At 38.9% G+C, this 22,326-nt stretch overlaps 1 protein-coding gene across 16 annotated transcripts in view; it reads right to left on the bottom strand.

Annotated features, from left to right (window-relative positions):
* adgrb2 (adhesion G protein-coupled receptor B2) overlaps positions 1-22,326 on the bottom strand; it is a 260,606-nt gene that overhangs the window by 66,430 nt on the left and 171,850 nt on the right. For all 16 annotated transcript variants that reach the window (XM_065471127.1, XM_065471122.1, XM_065471125.1 and 13 more), the window contains one exon: positions 21,087-21,130. In XM_065471127.1, the coding sequence (XP_065327199.1) occupies positions 21,087-21,130 (44 nt within the window). The remainder of the gene's footprint in view (positions 1-21,086; positions 21,131-22,326) is intronic.

Below are 22,326 nucleotides of genomic sequence, written 5' to 3'. Positions count from 1 at the left end.
ATGGTATCTTAGGTTTTTATCCAACCTTTGGGGAAATAACAGAAGGATAGCTTTCAAAGAGGAATTCAACGATACTCCTCTGTGATGCCCGCTTAACACAGCTCTGTTGCACAAAACTCTGGATTTGAGAGCATAAATGAATGAAATAAACAAACACGCTGAATGGTTTCTGGTTCAATTTAAGAAAACCTAAAACTTTATTGTTGCTTTTACAGCCGTCCATCAAAAAAAGCAAAAAGACAGTTAAAAAGGTACATGCTCTGCTTGCCACTTACATCACGTTAACTGCAGATCAGTAAAATATACCACTCAAGACTATTTCTGCTCTGACAGGCCACTTATATATGATCAGTTTGACTGTAAATGACAAGAGTGTATCAACATTAACCCTCAAAAGTATGTCTGAACATGAAGGACTGCAAACAGGATCATAAACCAGACACATGCACACACACATACACTGACACTCAATTCAAAATGTCACTAATAAGATGTGAGTACAATCCCCTGATGATCATCATCTGCACTATGACACTTCAAAGACTAAGGATCAGAAAAAGAGTTACAGCAGTGAAGCTTAGAGACAGCTTGACAGGTATCAACATGGTGCAGGGCTTTGTGTGTTTTTGTGTGTGTTTGAGAGAGCGACAGATAGAGGAAGATTAAAAAAAGACAAGGCGGGAGAGCAAAAGAATGGCAAGGATGAGGAAATATGTGTGTGGTATTTTTGCTGCTTTGGCTTGTGTATACGTCATTTATTTTACCTACCACTGTAGCTGAATAAGGCCCAGTCACAGAGGCCTAGATGGTCTAACTGGTCATGAGGTAAAAATGAGCATTCCCTGGCTGGTTGCTAATGCTTGCTGGAGAGAAAATGATCGCTAAAGCTCCAGTCACACAGACCTACAGTAACCCCCTAGCAACCACCTGTCTGTGGGGGGAAAACATGTGTTTGCTTCTCAACCAGTCAGCAAAAAAATTGAAGATACTCCTTGTGACGGCTTTGGTCACTATGAAAGTGTTGGATTTGTCTACAAGCACGGGCCAGCTACTCTCCGAGCTGTCCTGCCCTAAACAGCCTCCCACTGGTGTCTCGTCACACCCCTGAGTAAATATATATTTTTGTCTCTGCTCTTTGTCTGACTGTCTGTTTATCCTGCTGTTTGCCATTTTGTGTCCTGCCTCATTCTTACATATTCCCCTGAGCTTTGGTTTGTCCTTTTATTATTATTATCATTTTTTTGTTGGCTTTATCCTGCTTTTCCCTGCAGTGTCCTTTGGTCACAGTCTTTGTAAGTTTATTAAAATACATTTGGTTTATTTTATCTTGCATTAGAATCCTAATATTTGCAAGAAAACAACTAAAAAACATTTCTTAATAGGCAAACTTCTTCCATCTGCAACCTGTTTCTGACATTTCACTGATTACCATGGTTATACATCCCACAACAATGACTAGCTGACCACTTTTACAGATCTAATTTGTTGAGGAACTATATTTTTGAACTCTAAAAGCTTGCACTACGTGTTGGGAAATTATGCTACCACACAAATCGACATTTTTTTCATAGTCATATGCGCTCGTTAGCTTATATATGACCTCCCAAATGATGTCCAGTTAAGTACTTCCAAACGGCTTTGCTCACATGAGTACAGGGACGTGAAGTGTTACATGTTTTTAATGGTTAATTTATACATGGACATGAAAGCCTGTAATTTACTGGTCCAAACATTCAGACTGCATGCAATAAATAAAGACACACACACAGACACACACGGTAGTCTCAGCAGAGAGGAAGTTGGCGTAATGAAAAACTATCTGACAGCACACAGCAGGGAGGGATCGCTAAAGATAACACCACACACACACACACACACGCACACACAGGCACACAAATACACATTATCTGTGACCTCTTTGTTTTGTCTGCCGAGTTTCAAGCTTAATTGACTGCTAACCTTCATCTACTATAGCTATACTCCACTGTTGGTTTTTTGTGCCTTTCAGCAGAAAGTCAGCTTTGACTTTTATTTAGTTTTATGTCGCACACAAAGTTGGCACAAACCCCGAATGCTGGCATTGTAGATCCACTACAGCTACGGCTTCACAACACTAATGTGACTCCCACTGGGCTCATAACAGTGTTAGATTATCAGTTAGGATCAGAGGGTGAGAAAAGATTAAAAGGACGCAGCTTTTGTGATACTTTTGTTATAGCCTTTGAATGGACCAGGAACTGCTGACAGCTCTTCTTATCATGGAAAACAGGTACCAGATGTACAAACAGGTCTGTATATTAGTACAGTTGGTAGATAGGCTATGGAATCCAAATGTATACTGCAAAGAGCTCAACCTGGCATTATAAGAAAAAACTACAAGATGTGTAAATATACATAAAATCAACCTGCTTTCTAGCATTGCTGTAACCGACACATCTGCTCTTTGGTCTTGACAAAGTTTTATTAAATGAATGCTAGAGTTGGTGATAACCCTCCATGCTCAGTGGGGATTACACAGTTTACACACACATTAAACAAGAGTTTATAACTAGACAATGTGCTCATTGAGGGCTGCTGCTGCAAGGCACTGCGCTGCTTTGCATTGCAATAAATATAACCATTAGTATCCTAACATTTAACATATGCACTTTATCTTTAGCTGCTTAATAAGTTACATAAGAAATCAGAACTGCAGCTGATAGGGATCTTATCATTTTGCAGGTGATTTATTGTATTGGACAAACTGAAATTTTGACCTGTGATAGTGTCAGATTGCAAGGTTAAGAGATGACCAATGGAATTACTCTTAATCCTGTCAGAAATGCTTACAAATATGAATTATATCACTGAGCTCGGACATTTCTCTCAAAAATGTGTATGTCTGCACAAGATGTTGATTAGTAGCACTGTTGTTACCAGATAAGCAAAAATGTTGACCTGCCAGTGGCAGAAACGTATTAAAATGCTTCCCAATTTGCTTCCTAATTGCTGGTAGAATGTTGTTGTGGCTGTTAAGAAAAAAATAGGAAAAATACTTTCCGAACAACAGCGTAAATTGACCTTTTATGTCTACTGAGAATAAATTGGCACCAAATCTTGCCTGAAAGGGCAGTGCTATGAAAGCCAATTGCCCCCTGTTAAGCAGCAAACAAAGGTTAAACATGCTTTGAATGACTAAAACTGAATGGCTTGATGAAGGGATTTCAGCTGTATGAAAGTGTCTCGCATACATACACACCAGTAGTGATGTATTGCCAGCACCTTTATAGTCATATTAAAAAAATAAATAAAAATACAGCACATGGACTTTTTCCAATGAACCAAACTTTGTTGAAAAGCTGATAAACAAAACCTAAAACTGACATTTTGCCATAATTTTTAGAACTTACATTTAAAAAACACAACATATAATACAAAAGAGTAAGTACAACTTACACACCTCTGAATCCATAAAACTAAAAACTGTGTTTCTAGATAAGATAGAGGTTTAAAAAGGACTGGTTCCCCCTGACATCTTGGATCTAGTATTCTCTTTCAAACTGTGTGGTGTTGTAATGTCAAGCTTTAAAGAGATCTCTCAAGGTCTGAGAAAAAAAAACATAATTTGAATGCCTAAGATTAGGACAAGGGTTTCTAAATGAAATCTCCAGGTTATTTGAAATACATGATTCCACTTCATGGAAAAGTGTGTCCAGGGTTAGATGCACCAGCAAATACAGCCCAAGTGCAGACTGATGCAAGAGCACTTCCATTCAATGGTGTGTTTACTTATATCATTTAAGACAAGAGGTAGCATATATTTGGCATTAGAGATATGCCTTTACTATGAAAACACCTACAAGAAGCTGTTTCTGCTAACTTTTAAGGTCAAGAGCTTATCTTTGTTTCCACAGAAAAAAAACTACATGTACTGGTATGTTTAAATAACTGTAGGTCATGCTTTAACATTTCACCTTCAGCTTTTATTCATAAGAGACCCAAATATCCCAAATATGTCTCTTCAACCACCAGCGTGCTGGTAAGTAAAGGTACAGAACAAAATGCACATTAGGTCTTCATAGACAGACTGTGCTTTTACAGTAGATGTAAGCAATTTTAGCCGCTTTAATCCACTTATCTGAATCAGTTGGTACCATTCAATATATAGTCATAGCTAAGCATTTAAACCAGTTTTACACGAGAAAATGTTGTTCTACACAGCTGTCAGTGATTTAATAAGGATTAACATTATCAGCTAATTTCAGCTGCTGGCAAATGCTGTCAAAATGATTTAGGAGATGTATGCAAAAAATAGTTTAGTCCATTTTAAGTTCATTGCTCGGCTTCCCGGGACTCATTTTGGTGTTGTCAAATGTTTGCAAAAATCTTTTCTTGTGTTCTTCAATGGCCAGAAATGCAGCGAAGCAAAGGAGGAAAACAGTAAAAATGTGGAAGCGGAATAGGCAAACAGCAATAAAACGCAAAGAGGTGAATAAAGCATTGGGGAATGACAGAATTATTTCACGCATAGATGGAAATCAGTAGCACGAGAATCACAGAAAGTTTTGTCCTCATTACAAAAAAGAATTCTCTGAAGTCAAATTGCTATAAAGTCTTTAGACGACTGCAGGACCAGGTATAATGTTCACTGCATGAAATTGTGAAGACAGTGAGCAAATTGCCACAGACAGTGTGTAACCCAGTGCTGTAAAGCTTTTTTGAAGAGAAGAGAGAGTAAAGTCATTGTCTATAGCAGAGGGAGAGCTGGTGATAGACAGTGGAAACAGAGAGCTAATGAGTCATAGGCAGAAGGACCAGTGTGAAGGGGAGGGTTTGCTGTACTATCAAAGAATTGTGAGTATTATGGAAGTAAATGACCTCAAGAAGGAAATGATTCAGATATACCACTGTGTTCAGATTCATCAACGTACATGTGCATCAGTGGTATCATATCGCAATGATAAAAACTTATGATAACAACTGAAGTATGTACTTATTGCTCACTTGTAAATTTATATAGTAATACTTTTTCCATCAGTATCTATACTATATGCTGAACTATGTACAGAAGAAGACTGTACATAGTGCATTTTGTTTTGATAATCTCAGGTTGTTTTAACTACTACTAATATAGTACTATGTTTTTCCTTATTTTGTATTAGCATTTACACAAATAAATAATGTGCTTAACTGACATATTACAGTCAAACTAACTGCTCAGTTACACTAGAGTAGAAAATAAGACAGAAACCATGTTAGAAATATCAAGAAGTAGCCTGGTGAGTGCATGAAACTTTTCTAAATAGTTGCAATGAAATAACATCTCTCAGACAGACTGACAAAAAGTCTGTGTCGATGACCACAAGACATCTGCACTGCTCTTCACAACAAGGTACTTGACTCAGCTGATTGCCATCTGGTTGCATTCTGATCGGTTCCCAACCAACATCGCACACACAGCTTTCTTATTCTTATTACAAAGTGAAGTGTGAACACTGCATGTAACGGTGCAAAAGATATGACAATCCACAGTAGTAAAACCAAACAGAGAAAAGGTTGTAGTTTATTAAAGTATTGAATTTAGCTGCTACAGTATCAAGGATGAGATATGTGCATGATATCATCTTTCAAAAGCTAACTAATATTAGTTGAGATGGCTGTTTGGGTAATATTTTTGCACTGGATCTGCTTTTATGCACTGTGTAGTTTTACCTTCTTCTTTTAGTATTTTTTTTTTGTGAGGTTTCCTGACATTTTTGTACTGCTCTTACTTCTGCATTTGTGACTCCTGTCTGTGAAATGTGTTACATAAATAAATATTGCTTGCTTTCACACTCGTGGCGTACGTGAGCAAGAACAGAAGCCATCTGTTTTTATTGTTGCCCTGTATGGGAAAGACTCTTACGAGGTGCACCCTGATTCTAAAGAGACAACATACTCAGCAAGATTACTAAACTCTGCGGGCAGTGGCGACATGTCATGGATTCAAAATGTTTAATCACATTGTGATTATCTGCTTGTACTTTATAAGAGAACCCAAGGGCGGGGTCATCCTGGTGTCACAGCTTTCTGTTGCCATGTTAAATCCAACGGGTTGGATTTTAATCCGTTCAAGAAATTTTTAAATGTTACTCCTTCCTCTCACTGAATTTCCTGATGCTCCAGCTGTTTAAATGTGAAACTAAAGGTTTTTTTATTTACTGCTTAATTTTTATTCTTCAAATGTAATTTTCAGTGCTGTTGTGCAATTTATGTTATTGTATGTCCGTGTCATTGTGTGTAAGATGTATTTGTTTGTAAGATGTAAGATAAGTATTTGTTTGGCCAACATGTTTGAGGGAACTCTTCAGGTAAAAATACAATATCAAGTGTTATGTTATAGTATTTATAGTGTTTAGATATTTGTGGGACCATATTTAGAATCTTTTTTAGTTATTGTTGAGTCAATATCTGCTATAGTATGTCATGCTGCTGTAACTGTTATAACTCCTACTATTACTGCTACAACAACATGTACTACAACAGTAATGAGAATGTATTTAACAGGAAACTTTTCAAAAACACAGGAACAAAGCAGAAAAATTAATAAAACAATTCAGCACAATGGCATTAAATTTGAGTTACTGAAAGCACATGGAGCTAAATAAGGTAACATGCATATATATTCTATTACCTACTTGTGATTACATCTTTCATTTATAAAAAGTAACTTCAAGCTGATAACCTTTGGTTCTAGATGTGACATCTATTTATACAGTAGACAGAACGTACAGCTCAGTCATCTGTCTCAGGAAAAATAACTGTATTTACAATTATTTGAAATAACTGCAACAAGTTTTCATGAAAATCAGATTTTTGAAATAACCACATGGAATTCATATTACCAGATGTGTTGACTACATGGGTCCAGACTCTGTGTTGGAGAGCTAAAAGCTAACTGATTTAGAAAAAAAAAAATCACTCAATGAAGCAGACTCCTTTATGCAATGGCACAAATGAAGGGAAATGGTTGGGCGTGACTGGGTGGGGTAAGGCTTTTCTCTCTCTTTTTTAATGTGTTGTTTCATTGTGGATTTTTTTCTGACTGATTAAAAATGTTGTATTTATTTTTTAAACAATCAAAGAATAAGATCAACAGCAATAGTACCGTAAAGTTTTCTTTTAACAAAACTTTTTAAACTGCGCTGGAGGTTATCTATTTATCTGAATATAATACTGCATGGTATATACTGCTAGGGATCTAGTCTGAACCAAGGTTGAATCCAGTGGTAAAAACAGGAAAACAAATGTGTAGAAGAGATTATCTTTTCTGATAGACATTACTTCTGTGGCTACCAGGGTGCCAGACAGCACATTTACCAGACGGGGAGTAAATCCTCGCCTCTTACTTAAAATATAGCTCGAAAGCTAATCTTCACATGACTCAAATCATCTCTGCTTCCTCAATGCTACATACCACCTACTGTGAAGGATTGACTACTACACATTTGTTGTGGTATACTGCAGCAAACATATCTGCCAGAATATAAGCCCATGTTTGTGTGTGTCTGCATGCATAAAACTATTTGACCCAGATTTGAACTGATTTTAAGCGTTCCTCTGTTCCACCGGCCGATGTAAAGACTGGTCTTATAACCAGAAGAACATGCTATGAGATTATGGGAAGCTTGTCGTGATGTTTACATGCAAGGCTGCACAGATTATGTTTTTGAATGTACACGAGACGTTTATTGATTTGAAGGCTGTGTTTGGTGAAATGACTCAAAGAAAAACATAATTTACGCGTCTCTTCTGATGCACGCATCGCTTTTGTGGCAGGGTCAGTGCAGGACATAAAAGTTTGTGCCTTGCGGTTGCCTCCACTCACCAGTCAGCTGCAGATTACATTAGTGATGCACAATGACACTTGTTTCCTTTCTGATCTGATACCCAAAATAACCCAGTCTGGTATTGCCAACAAGAGTGCCAACACAGATCCTTGTAAAGCTTAAGCATTAGGAAAAGATATAAAAAGTAGGCTGTAGCATTTCATTCCTCATCTTGGTGTATTCTGATGCTTTTGACACTTGCCTGCAAGCAAGAGATCATCATATTTCTATTTTTCCAATCTCCTTTTAAAAGTCACCAGGAACCGCTCTACTGCTTACACTGCATTTTTTCAAAATACCACTGTGACCAGTTGCAGTTGGGTCTCTTTGATTTCATTATGGCTTTGCTCAGGTGGTAGACCAGGTCATCTAACAATCAGAAGATCAGTAGATTGACCCTAGCTCCTCCTTGGGCATGATAGTAAACCCTGAGTTGCCTTTGATGCAACCATTGGCTTGTGTGTGAATGGTAGAAAAAAGTGCTTAGGTACAGATAAAACCACGGTATTAATGTGTGTGTGATTGGGTCAATGAGACTTGTAGTAGAAAGTCAATTGAGGGCTCAAACAAGAGTAGAGAGGCGCTATCTAAGTACCAGTCCATTCACTATCTACTATGGACCTCAAACTAGCATGAAGAACAAACCTCAGCTTTTGTGTCAAACTGACCTAATTTTATGTTGAGCATCATCACTGGTAACGAAAGCTGCTTTTCTAGCTCCAACCCAGAAAGCAAACAGTAGTCTGATTTTCAGGGCTGGAGTTGTGAAACCATTTCTTACACAGGGCACATGACTGTACTGAATGATGTATGTAGCCTCTCAAAATGCACTAGCTACTACTGAAGAAAGGTAGTACTGCACAAGTTTAATCAAAAACATACACAATATTGGCAATAAAATGGATATCACAGTCTCACAGGGTTGAGCTGATTTCTCTCTCTGAACTGAGAAGTCGCAGCCCTGTCGTTGTACAGCTTTTAACTGTGGTATTACTTTAATATGCGTTTGATTTTATCATTCTGAAGAAAATGACATTCTGCAATTTTAGGAATAGAAGGCTCCTATTGTATAAACATGAGCATACAAACTAAACCCGAGATGGATTTAAATGACTTCCCAGCAGTCAGTGATAAATGTTGCCATAGCTACACACTTCTTTACCTGGATACTGCCTGCCACTGCTTAAAAACCAAAAAAATCAGTGACAAAAAACTGTCTCAACCTTTCTTCTCCTCCTCAGACCCACCGCGTTGGCTCACACATATAAACTGATGTAGTTTGTGTATGACAATCAGAAGGAAGTACTTTTTAAAAGACTTCTTATTGTATCATTTTTTTGATTATAATACATGTGCCTCAAGTTACTCAGCTCAAATAGACAAATACTTTAAATGTGAAGAATGAACAAAGAGCACAAACTCCTAAATCATATAAAGACGTTCTTCATTTGAGTCATGGGTCTAAAGATGGAGGATATCTTTTGATGTACACACTGTGAAGCAACTTTTTTTGATCTGTGATATACCGACAAAGAAATAAAATTGATTTGACCTAACATGACCGGACTTCCAGTTCCTGGGCACGGATATACAGAGGGATCTGACCTCTGAGTGCAAACACAGCACTGGCGCAGCAGAGACTTTACTTCCTGAGGATCCTCAGGAAGAACCGCCTCACCCAGAAACTTCTATGGCTTCTCCATAGAGAGCATACTCACATACCACATCTGTGTGCGGTTCACCAGCTGCACAGCGGCAGAGAAGCAAATGCTTCAGAGGCTCATCATCACTGCCCAGAAGCTGATCGGATACCCTCTCCCCTCCCTGGAATATCTTTACAGTTCCCGCTGCCTCAGAAAAGCCCAGAGCATCCTGAAAGATCCATTCTGCCCCGGACACTTTCTGTTTGAAGTGCTGCCCTCAAGCAGATGTTTCAGGACATTAAAAAGAAGGACAGACAGATTAAAAAATAGTTTTTATTAACTTAACTCCACTAAATGCTGCTGGAACTGTGCATTCAAAAAAGAAAGAAAGAAAATCAGTCATGCATGAATGCCTACAAAATGTGAAGCATCTCGTATGTATGAGATGAAAAACTTTCCCTTTTAGAATTTTGTATGATTACTTTTAGAGACTTTAGAGTTTTTAATATAATATATAGTAAGATTTTATTTTTAGCTGCCATATTTTAAACCTATATGAGATATTTGCACTGATGCAGTTTCATTGAATTTCTTTGCCCAAAAGGAATGACAAGATATTATTATTACGCTTTATTGTACTCATTCTGCTACTGCTGTATGTATGTCTACGATATTAGATGTCAAATTTCTTGCATGTGTTCACGTGCATTTTCCATTGTTATACCTCTCTGACCTGTCTTCCCCATGTGATGTTTGTGTAATGTATGTATTAGTGGTGCAACGGATCACGGTTGATCCGTAATCCGAACCGATCCCACTCCACGGTTCGGCATGCACGTGATCCGAAGATTCGAAAAAGAAGGAAAAAAAGTATGTGTATGGTGCGCGTGGTGGGTCTGTCAAGCGATAGTTATGGCCAGGGCTAGCGGTCCAAGTGGAGGAGCAGAGGAGTTTGCGGCATTTAAGCAGCCCTTTGCTGCCCAATCCGACCGGGCTAAAGCTATTACAAAAGCTATTGGGGTGTTTAGCTGCAGACGGGAGGCCGTATTCCCTTGTGCAAAACAAGGGGTTTAAACTATGATGAACGTGCTTGAGCCACGCTATGATATCCCGTTGCGCTTCCACTTCAGTGACAAGATTGTACTCAGGCATGTATGAGCAGGAAAAGTTTAAAGTTATGGCTGAACTGTCCCAGGCATCTTATATTGCCCAACTGCAAACGGGTGGACCTCCAGGTCAATGGAAAGCTACGTGACCGTGACCGCTCATTATATCACAGCAGAGTGGTTTATACAAAGCCCTGTACTGCCCTATATTGCACCTTAATATGTTTTTATATAATTGCGTGGAATGAGTCTTGAGTTGAATGTTTTTAATAGGCAAAAAATACTTAAAAAGTTAATAAGTAAATGTTAAAATTTTGTCTTTTTTTTCTTTTTTGCAGATCCAAAAATTGATCCAATCCGTGACTTAAAACCGTGATCCGATCCGAACCGTGAGATTTTTGATCCGTTGCACCACTAGTATGTATGGTCGGAAGGGTAAGATGGCGCTGGCAAGGCTGGCAGCCCTAACCCAATTTTCCTCAGGATGAATAAAGTATTATCAATCAATCAGTCAATCAATGTTTGGGCAGGAAAGCCAATTCTAACACAACACAAATATGTAGCTGTGACAGTGCACAAAATTGGATGTTGCTGGTAATGAGCAGATTTTAAAATGTAGATGTTTCACATACATCTTCACCTCTGAAGCACAGAAGATCACACTTCCAAGGGGCCTAACAAAGTTTAGTGTAAATGTGACTTATGATCGAATTCTCCTTATTTGTTCCTAAGTTATGGTGTTAAACAAAGGCTAGATTATTTATTTATTTATTTAACAGCCATTATTCACTTATGAATTCTTGATTTAAAGCCAAAAACTTGACCTTTAACTAACAGAATCTAATTAGCTTAGCCTTGAGTCCGAGTGAACATTCGTGCCAAATTCCAAGAAATTCCTCAAGGTGTTCTTCCAACTAGGACAGTCATCCAGGCATAAAAGATAAAGTAGCCATATCAAGGCCAGACTTTGAATATTACAAAATATTTTTTATAGAAATGTATAAAGGCAGCTTACAGCGTCATTATTCCTCCTCCAGCCGAGTGAAAATTGAAATAGGTCGTTATTAAAGACCAATGCGCAGTTCGTGCTCACTATTCATTATCCTTGTCGTGTCTGATGTTTTATATGGTTGTCACCAAAATGCCCTTTCCTAATTCCTCCCCGATTCTTGTGTAGGGAGAATGCTTTGTCAGTGACCTCTACTATCCAAATCTGCTTCTCTCTGCCCTTAAGCTAATTTATAAGCTTCTTTCTCGGGATTATCTTCCTTCCTGGTGTGCAAGCTACTGAGCACACAGGAAAGCTAGACATACAGATTTTAGCTACAGCCATAAATGGTCTGCCATTCTGCCTGCCTCCACTCTGCGTTACCACAAATATGCCGCATACAGTGGTGTGAAAAAGTGTTTACCCCCTTCCTGATTTGTTAGTGTTTTGCATATTTGTCACAATTACATGTTTCAGATCATCAAACAAATAGAGTAAATACAAAACCCAGTTTTTAAATGATGATTTAATCGATTAACAGAGAAAAGTTATACAAACCTACCTGTCCCTGTGTGAAAAAGTAATTGTCCCTCTTATTAAATCATGAAGTAACTCAGAGTTCAGTTGTTACTAAAGACACTCACTGTCAAAACAAGAAATCATTTAAATAGAACCTTTCTGACAGAGTGAAAGAGTCTAAAAGATCTCAAAAAGCAACACATTATGCCACAATCTAAAGAAACACCAGAGAAACCAAGTCAGAGGCATCTATCAGTCTGGACAAAAATGATCTGCATGGTGGAGTTCAAGGAGAAGACCACTGCTAACCAGAAAGAACACAAAGGCTTGTCTCACATTTGCCAAAAAAGACATCTTTATGATCCCCAAGACCTTTGGGAAGCATTTTGTGGACTCACAAGACAAAAGTATAACCTTTTGGAAGGTGTATGTACCATTAAATCTGGCACAGCATTTCAGAAATGAACCATCATACCAACAGTAAAACATGGTGGTGGTAGTGTGGTTTCTGTGGCTGTTTTGCTGCCTTAGGACCTGGAAGACTTGCACCATGAATTCTGCTGTCTACCAAAACTTCCTAAAGGAGAATGTCCGGCCATCCATTCATGAGCTCAAGCTGAAGCACATTTGGGTTCTGCAGGAGGACAGTGATCCAAAACACACCAGCACGTACACCTCTGAAAGGCTTAAGAAAAATAAAATGAAGACTTTGGAGTGGCCTAATCAAAGTTCTGACCTGAATCCGATTGTGGCATGACCTTAAAAAGGCAGCTGCCCAAACGCCCTCCAATGTGGCTGAATTACAACAATTCTGCAAAGAAGAGTGGACCAAAATTCCTCCACAGTGCTAAAAAAACCTTCAATGCCAGTTACTTCAAATGCTCGATTGCAGTTGTTGCTGCCGCCAAGTGTGGCCCAACCAGTTATTAGGTTTAGGGGGCAATCACTTTTTCACACAGAGCAATGTAGGTTTGGATTTTTCCCCCATTTAATAACAAAAACAATAAAAACACCTTCATTTAGAAACTGCATTTATTTGTGTTATCTCTGTCTATTATTTAATTTTTTTGATGACCTGAAACATTTAAGTATGACAAACATACAAAAAAATTGTAAATCAAGAAGGGGGCACACATTTTTTCCCACCACTGCATGTATGAAGAATGTGGTACCTTGAAAAAGACCTGAGGAAGATTTGGGGTTCTCTGAAAGCAGGACATGCTCTAAGCATCGTGCTAACTCTTAGTCTCATAATGGACTAACACAGTGCCCTCTCAGCCTACTTTCAGCGACATAACAGTAAAGAGGATAATGTGGAAGTTAGTAAGATAGACATAAGGCAAATACTGCACTTGGCTGAAGGTCAGAACCTTGTAAGAGCATGTTCGCAGTGCATAATTGGCAGAAAAACTTAACACAACATCCATAACAAGCCTCTAAAAATAATAAGGTATTAAGCTGATGGAGATGTTACTTACCTACTAATCCTCACACTCTACAGGTCCAGCAGCCAAGGCAAAGTATTCCAACACACAGTCCAAGTCAAGCCTTCTAATCGCTATCAATACCAACATCTTCCTCTAAAACATTCCCAAGACACACAGCACCAGTGCTAAAGCTCCATTTCACTGTTACTTGTCACATGATGAAGAAATCAACAACATCAACCAATCAGTAATGCATGAAGGAAGAAAAATTACTGAATGTAGAATAAACAAGTTCTTCCTTATATAACTACTTCACCCAAATAAGAAAGCAGAATCTTCCTTACCTATGAAAAATCTACTTACAGGCATCAAAAGTAACCTAAAACCGACAGTCCTCAACTAGTCACCCCAGCTTTTTGCACTGAGAATTGAAACTCCCACATTAACATGCTCCCTGGGGACAGTTGTGATAGTTGGAGAAACTAACTGAGAGCCTGTCCATGCCTTTAACAGTCAATGGAGACAGAGCCCGCATAAGCCTGGCCGACTCCCTCTTCCCGTGCTGACTCGCTATTTGACACAGTCTTGATCCCTTTTGCTCTGTCAGATGGAAAAGTGGAGCAAGCCGTATCAGCCATCCACCCCTCCTCCTGGTGGCTCTGCTGCTTCTGTGTGTGTGTGTGTGTGTGTGTGTGTGTGTGTGTGTGTGTGTGTGTGTGTGTGTGTGTGTGTGTGTTTGCATTTCTGTTTAATCTTAGTCTGCAACAATAGTGGAAAAAAACCCACGATGCACAAGTAAAAATGTTGCAATTCTTTTGTTGGAGAGCTAGATTTAAAAAGAAAAAACAGGTAAGTAACTTGTTGTTAGCTATGACTCCTGAGAAATCTAAAAATAGGTTTAATAAAAACTGAAACAAAACACAATGAAGTGGGTGTATAATGTACTTATCATTTCCACTGTATTATCTGATGCACACTGTATAATAGCACATTTTTGCCTTTTGCAAACAAATCGCTCAATATATTTATATTTAATTTACCATCTCTGAGATAACAGTATTTAACCTAACCTACTTAAGGTTGAAGGAGGGTGTACTACATATCCCAAAATGCACTAAGCTAAAGCTAGGCTGCACTAGAGAAACAGTTTCTGGCCAACATGAAATAAACAGCATGTCTGCTTAAGCTGCAATGCTGTAACTCATACATCTCTTTAAATAACTTGAGAGAAAAACACTGTCCATGTAGGAAATGTAAATAAAGGGTCATGTAGGCAGTATTTAGGATTTTTTCAAGGAATAATACAAAAAACGAGTTTGAAAGTTCTTTACTGTGAGTGTGTGAGTAAAAAGGACAATGCACAACTCAATGTGATACATACTTAGACTTTCAGGCAAGCGTTATATCCAAGAAGGACAGACAATACTCTGCATATTTTTAAATCAATTCCTTCATTTACTCCGTTGTTTGATTCACAAGCGACTAATAGGGGCCACATGACAGAGCCCAAAGCTTCCCAATATGAGAATTAAAAGTGTCATCCACTTGGCTCATTGCTACTTGCCTCTATGCTTTTCTGTAAAGTAAATGCGATTACAATTTGGCCAGATTTGTGCCCCGCTGGTTTTTTTGGCAGTGTGCAGAATATGTCTTTGACTTTTTACTTCATTTAAGGTTGGAACCTGCCAATGCCAAAGCCGATAGTGGCGCCAGATCAGTCTGAGCCCAAAGCAAGCCCCAATCTACCGTGTCAGATTGTTGATGTTAGAGCTACTTGCACTGCACATCGGGTTTTATTACTCTATGGCAGCGATGGGTGGCAGAGGGGCAGAGTGGGTTGCTTGGGTCTTTAACCACTGTTCCCCGATCAAGCTGAAGACCGTGGGGATTAGCGAAAGAATTAAATGACCTTCAGCCTTTCATAAGCTTACTGCCATCCATCCATCTAAAGTGTATATTACATTTATCTCCCACTGCTGGGTTTCATTCTTATGCATGTTTTGAAATCTCTGTGAGCCAAACTATTTCTGCTTTGTCACTTCCATGGCAGGAGATTGCTTCTATTGGAATAGTAACACATGAGTAATAAAGAAAAAACTAAATGTCTTAGTGATGTAATGTATATCCTACGGATGCTGGCACATCTTTCAAATATCTAACAAAATTACAGCAACCCATATTGCGACTCATTCTTTACACCAGAGTGAGTGTGTGGAAGTCGCTGTGTTAGTACTTCAGTGGGATATCTGACTGAACCCCCCCTTAGTGAGGGTCAAATCCCAGAGAAGCTAGCAGCAAGGTCAGGAACCACAGCAAAGACCAGCTGAACACCTGCTATCGTATCCCAGCAGAAGAGAGAAACAGGGCAGAAAATAAGCAAGAGGAGGTTGGATGACCAAGACTGACTTAGTTATTATTTCTATTTTTATCTCAGGGCCTTGTGTACAATACCGCCATACATGTTCACGCAATGCGTTCTCTCGTAATAGCTGCCGTTTGCTTACCTGAGCTTCTAGTTTTGAAGCGTGTAAAACTTTTATGAGGGCTAAATGTAGCAGCTTCCATTCAAGGCAGCGAGGCAAATGAAAACAGGTTGAGACTTGGTTGAGGGGACAGGCACACGGGGGAAGACTGGGAGGGATGGCGAGCTCAACGATTTGGGTGGGCAGATGGTACCGACATATGGGCCTGTTAGGGGCTAAATAAATAAATAAACACGCGCACATAAATACTGAGATGAACTGTGAGTGCCACACACTGTCGGCCAACTTAGCCAGCTGAGAGAGAGAGCGAGAGCGCAAATGGGAGTGAGCTTCCGCTGAAATGGCTGGCAGATTTCTAAATAGAACACCACTGCAGAAAAAACATGCGCGCACACACAATTGTGATGGGGATGACAATAGGCTTTGCAGATTTGAGCCTCAGTGTGATGCCTAATCTCCAAGTAAGTGTACATCATCAATGTGGGTATTTTAACAAAAGAGGGGGGTAAACGATACAGAGAGAATATAATCTGTGTTTCAAATGTGGATGCATTTGGGTGCACTAAATATAGTCTCCATATACAGGTCATGGAGTGGCAAAGCTTTTTCTTCCATCTCCCCTTTCTGCCTCTGTCTGGTTCAGCTGCTGCCATGTCTGCCTTGTTTCCACGCTACTATCTATACGTTCTCTACATCTCGCCAGCCTCCTGCTCAACCATCAAAAGCTTGTGGCTAGTTACTGAGACAGGATGAGAGAGGTGTTATCCTGTGAATTCTCCACCCATATCAACTGTACACTAATGCCAATCTTTTTTCAGGATCTGGCGTCCGGCATAGGGAAACAAATATAGTAAGACTGATATGGTATTGGTGCCTGTATGCCTGTCTGTCTGTCTGCCTACTTGCTCTCTGAGCAATTTACAGATTTTTTTGCACATAAATTGTACAGGTGATCATCAGATTTTGAAATTCATTTTTGACTTCCTCTGGCTGAAATGTACCACCTGCCTTCATTACACTGCCTCACACATTTCCATAGACGCCTCTGTGCACCCAAAGATGATGTTATGAGCACTTGTTTATAAGCTGTTTATACTGAGAATTTCAAGTCTGTACATGGGTTTAATGTGTAAGCATCAACAACAACCTATCCTCGACAATTTTTGAGAGTAGCTGGCTGATATAAGCATTAAAAATGCAGATACTCCCTTATGCTCCTACCTTGGTTCGGTACTTGCGAGTGAAACATTCTTTTTTTGGCTGATTATGTTTTCTCGGTACAGGATATCGAAAGCAGCCATAAAGCATGCTAAATGTAATTAAACACTGTATCTGTGGCATGCCGATATAAATATGTCAAATCAACCGAGGTCAGGATATTTGTCTGTACGCATCTTTAGATTTCTACAAGCACATTAGTAAAGCCTAAAACCAAAAGAACAAACCAAAGAATGCATTCCTTCTGGTGCACGCACGTTTTTGATTGGTTGACATCACTGCCATCTCGCCACTTTATATTCTGCTTGGCTCTCTGCCCTCGTCATGTCTGCAAATTTAATTTGATTGCAGCTGTAATCTGCCAGCTAGTTAATTGACTTTGCCAAGCATTGTTCCTCTCCTGCCTTAATGGAGAAGGGGTAGTTTGATAAGTTACAACGTCTTATCCTGTCCCTGCAAACCTGCACTCCCATTGTGTGCTTTGGTCACCAGAGAGTACTCTTCTAGAACTGTGTAAACTAATGGGATCTCCAGGGAGAATTTGAGCTGACCTGAATTTTCTGTCATCCGTCTTGTTGTCACATTAGACAGGAAGGTCTTCAGTGATGGCCCTCTGACAAATTCAATTCTTAAGTTATCGGTTGCTGTGAATCATCATATGTCAAATATGTTTCCAAAAATAATTTATATTCTCATACAGCCCAACTGGATTAGCAAATACATTTTGAAGAAAAGTGATATCATCATTGTATTTTTATTGACAATAAAAATGACATCACTGTCAGTCTGTACTCAGGTCACATTCGCTCACTTGTGCTGGGGTTTCTAACCCCAGAGTTTAATCTGTTGTCATGAGAATAATTCAACTTTTAAACTTTATATGATGATGAAGGCCATGGGTCAAGGTTAAAAGCTACAAAAAGAGGAAGTATGTCATGTTTATATCGAAGCTGTTGGGTTAATGGCAGTTCAGGCAGGACCACTTTAGCAAAAAGATTATTGATATTTCAGCCTATACTAATTTATTATTTGGCAAAATTACTTTGTTGTGGCACCTTCTTGATCTTCCAAATACACTCATGAAAAGTCAAAGATGGCAAGAAGAGCAGCACAATCCCTAGCACTTAACACGACAATGACAACAGAGACAACAGATATTACATTAAGTAAAGGCTTCCTCTCCTCACCCCCAACCGGTTGAATGGTTGCAGATAGCTGCCCCTCCCTGAGCGGTTCTGCCGGAGGTTTCTTAATGTTAAAAGGGATTTTTTCCTTTCCACTGTCACCCCAGTGACATACAGGGATTGTTGTTGGTGTTTTCTCCCTGTTAATGTAGAGTCTTTACCTTACGATATAAAGTGCCATGAACCAACTTTTATTGTGATCTGGTGCTACATAAATACAATTGAACTAAACCAAATTGTACGATACAACATGAGATGAGGATCGGGGGTGCAAGTGGGTTGTGAATCAGCTTGCAGATTGCAGTTGTGCAGAGGATTGTAGCTGGGCCATGAGCTTTTGTGAACTTGTATTTAGCTCATCTGGTCTGTCAGAATTGCAGCTAATGTTACAGTCAAGCTAGAAGAAAGCATGGGTGGAGACCGCAGCATGACATAAATGATTGCAATCTCATTGCTTTTGAAATAGCTGCTGTGAAGACAGGAAACAGGTTTGTGATCACTTGCAATCAATTGCCATCTTCAAAATGACTTTGGTCAAGATGGTGGTGAAACAAAACAATAAAATAGATGGATAAGAAGATAGGGCAGTTATATTCTATTTGTGACAATGAGCTAAAGAACTGATGAATTGGCATTTGCAATCTGTTGTCATTTGTATATACAGGAATTCACATCACCAATTTACATTCAGAATCAAACTAGAACCTACTTGAAATGTGAAATTATGAAATTCCTTCACAAATAGTGACTTTGTTGGTGCAAGATGGCGAGTTACCTGTAAAGTTACAAAGGCACTCAACAATCTAAACTAAATTACTTCATTTTTTGAATTTTAGTGCTGGTCTAGGTTAACAAGAACTCCTACCAGAGCAGACTATTATGCCAAATTTCAGTCTAAAACATACACAGGTTAAGAATTTGGGATGTAAAATCCGTTAACACAAATATCAACAAGTGCAAAACTTTAAATATCTTAATTCGTTTGGTTTAAAGATTCCAAGGTCCAACATTACTGAACTGGGAGAGAATGAATGTGGCAATACTGGTACTGGAATTTTCTTCCATTAATGACATGTTTTCGATGCTTTGGGGACTGTCGATAGCGTGCACACTTTTAATGATTTTAATACATGCTTCAGTGTGTGACCAATTTAGAGTTACCACACTTAATGGCTACCTTTAATTTTCTGCACATCATTAGGGGTCTCCTTTGAGGCACAACAGATGATCATTAGCTTTTAGTTATTTGTTATGCTACAATACAGCTCTAGCATTTTTAAATGAACTACAGCCAGATTCACAGCCAGAACAAAAAAAATCAGTAAAAAAAATTCACGAGCATTGCTCAAATGTTAAATTGATATCCAGGATCTAACAACATCTCCCATCTTTCATACAGTTGATTACCCACACTCACTACATTAAAGGCACTGGTACTTATATAGCACCTTTCTACTTAATTTGAGTACTCAAAGTGCTTGCTTTCTTTCATCCAATAACACTCACACATTCATAGAGTGCTTCTTTATCTACACCTAAGCACTTTTATCTAACATTCAAAACACACATCACACAAATAATAGGACAAATCAGGCAAATCCTTCATTCAACACAGTGCCTCTAAGAGCCCAGATTTGATTCACTGACCCTGGTAGGTTGGTAGACTGCTCACCTAACCAACCGGTTCTTCAACCAGCATTTGTTGCAAGTCAGTCATTGTGGTGTGTTGGCTGACTTGTAACAAATACTGTTCGGGTCCACATGCTGCTGAACCCCCATTTTTAAAAATGAATACATTTACAGATTGACAATATGCCTTGTTTCTTCAGACTTCAACCATCCAATCCAATAAATGGCATCAAACAATAGTCAATAGCAGAATAAGCTGTTTGGCATTGGAAGAAAAGATTTGGTAAGTTTTTCACTGTGCAACCCACGTAATCAACTCAACCCCCTCACAAAACACAGCATCATTTAAGGGAAAATGAAGGCTTTCCAATGGTATAAGCTTTATTCTCAAGCAAGACTGTTACAACAAAGAAATAACTGGCCAAAAACAAATTTCCTTAATTTTGCGTTTATACTTAAAGTGTAACTAGGCCATGAACTGAAACCAAAGCCTGGTTTTAAGATTAACTTTGGTATTGACAGACTATCTGATCAATATGTGGGTTAATGGTAAATGCAGGATGATCAATTGTCCTGGTTTATATTATTTAGTTCACCAGCTGGCCCACAATACAGAGCAAAGAAAAAAAGAAAACTGTCTGTGATGTACTTAGATAGTATGTCTGTTAAGAAGTAAAGAAATGCAAATTAAACTGCCAACAAGGTAAACGCTACACAAGAGAACTGCAACAGAGAAAAAGCTGCACCCACAGAGGAGTTCTGAGTTAGCCTGCAGTTGAACTGTTAGCAGCAGTGAAATAACGGTGTTTGTTCCCACTGACTAATTTAATTAAGACAAACTCTGAGAACTTCATTACAATGTTATCAGATCATTAATAAAATGAATCTGACTGGGCATGAACACACATGCGAGATAAACATTGACACACGCACACACACACACAATCATTTGGATTTTTTTTTTTTTGACTGACAGACATGTATTTCTGCACTGTACACACAAACATTTACACGAGTGTCAGAGTCACTGTGAGTAACTTACGGGTTTCCATAGTCCCAGACAACGCACTGAGGATCTGATGTACCCTGCAAGATACAGGGGGGGGGGAGAAGATAAGCTGTTATTACCAGTCAAGAGGATGAGTGAGAGAGAAGGCAGCAGAGAGAGAAGACAGAATAGCTCATTGCCAGAGGAGAAAGAGTGATGCTGCATGGATGACGGTAAGAAGTAAACAGACAATGAAAGAGAAGGATTGAGATAGACGACAGGAGGGAGAGATGGAAAAAGAGTCATTGTCAGAGGACAACGCAGCAAATAGCTGCTACTGCTGCTGCAGCCGAAGAGAAAAAAAAAGGTGCATGAGCTATAAATTGAGAGTTTTAGAGATGACAAAGGAAAAGCCATTTCATGGACAATAACTAGGGTCGTAAACATCCTGTGGGGTAAAAACATTAACATTCTTCACTTAAGTGCAACCACAGCAAAAAGTAGTCAGTTAAGTGTAAAAAGCTATGAAGTAAAATGTTATTAATTAAACATCTGGCCCTTTAAGAGTGTGCAAAGTTTCACTAATGTACCAATTTTTTCTTTTTAAAAAAGTGAAGTCAAAGTGACTGGATGCTGGTGATTTGCTCTCAGCTTACCCTTAATCCATTTAGTCATTGAAGCTAAAGTTCGCTCAGTGGCGTGTGGTGGCAAAGAAAGACTTGTCATGACTCAATCAGAGAATCAATCATGGGATCAATATCTTTAACCAGCTCATAGCAACTTGTTCCACCAAAGATCTTCAGTGATCTCTGCATCGATCACTTTTTAAATGGAGCATCTATGTCCTTTCAACCTGTGTGCTTGGTAACGAGTGGACTGTGACTGGGTTTTGTCTGAATCAAATGGTTATTTGAGACATTTTTGCTTCAATCAAGTGACTGAAAACACTTAAAATGGCGCTTTGGACCTGACAAAATCAGCAACTATTTAAGAACCAACTATTAAAAACATTTTCTTGGTTCTGTGGGGTAACAAAAAAGAGTCCAGCTTCAATTTTAGCATCCACAACTGAAATGCTGGTATTCCACTGGGCCAACGCAGAGGAAAATCTACCATTATGTTGGCCCTTCCTGAATCCTGCATTAGGCACTTTGCCTTTGAGCTCCCCCTTATGGCAAAGGGGATTATAGCAGTAAGTCTACAGCCAGAGTGCTGTGTAGATTATAAAAAGGATAATGTGATCTTAACTGAAGCCTCAGGAAAATCTGAAGAAATTACTTCTCAAGTTAAAATG

This window comes from Pelmatolapia mariae, linkage group LG22 (assembly GCF_036321145.2).
Source record: "Pelmatolapia mariae isolate MD_Pm_ZW linkage group LG22, Pm_UMD_F_2, whole genome shotgun sequence".
Taxonomy (NCBI): Eukaryota; Metazoa; Chordata; class Actinopteri; order Cichliformes; family Cichlidae; genus Pelmatolapia; species Pelmatolapia mariae.
The sequence above is the reverse complement of the archived record's forward strand: the minus strand, read 5'-3'. Positions and strand labels throughout refer to the sequence as shown.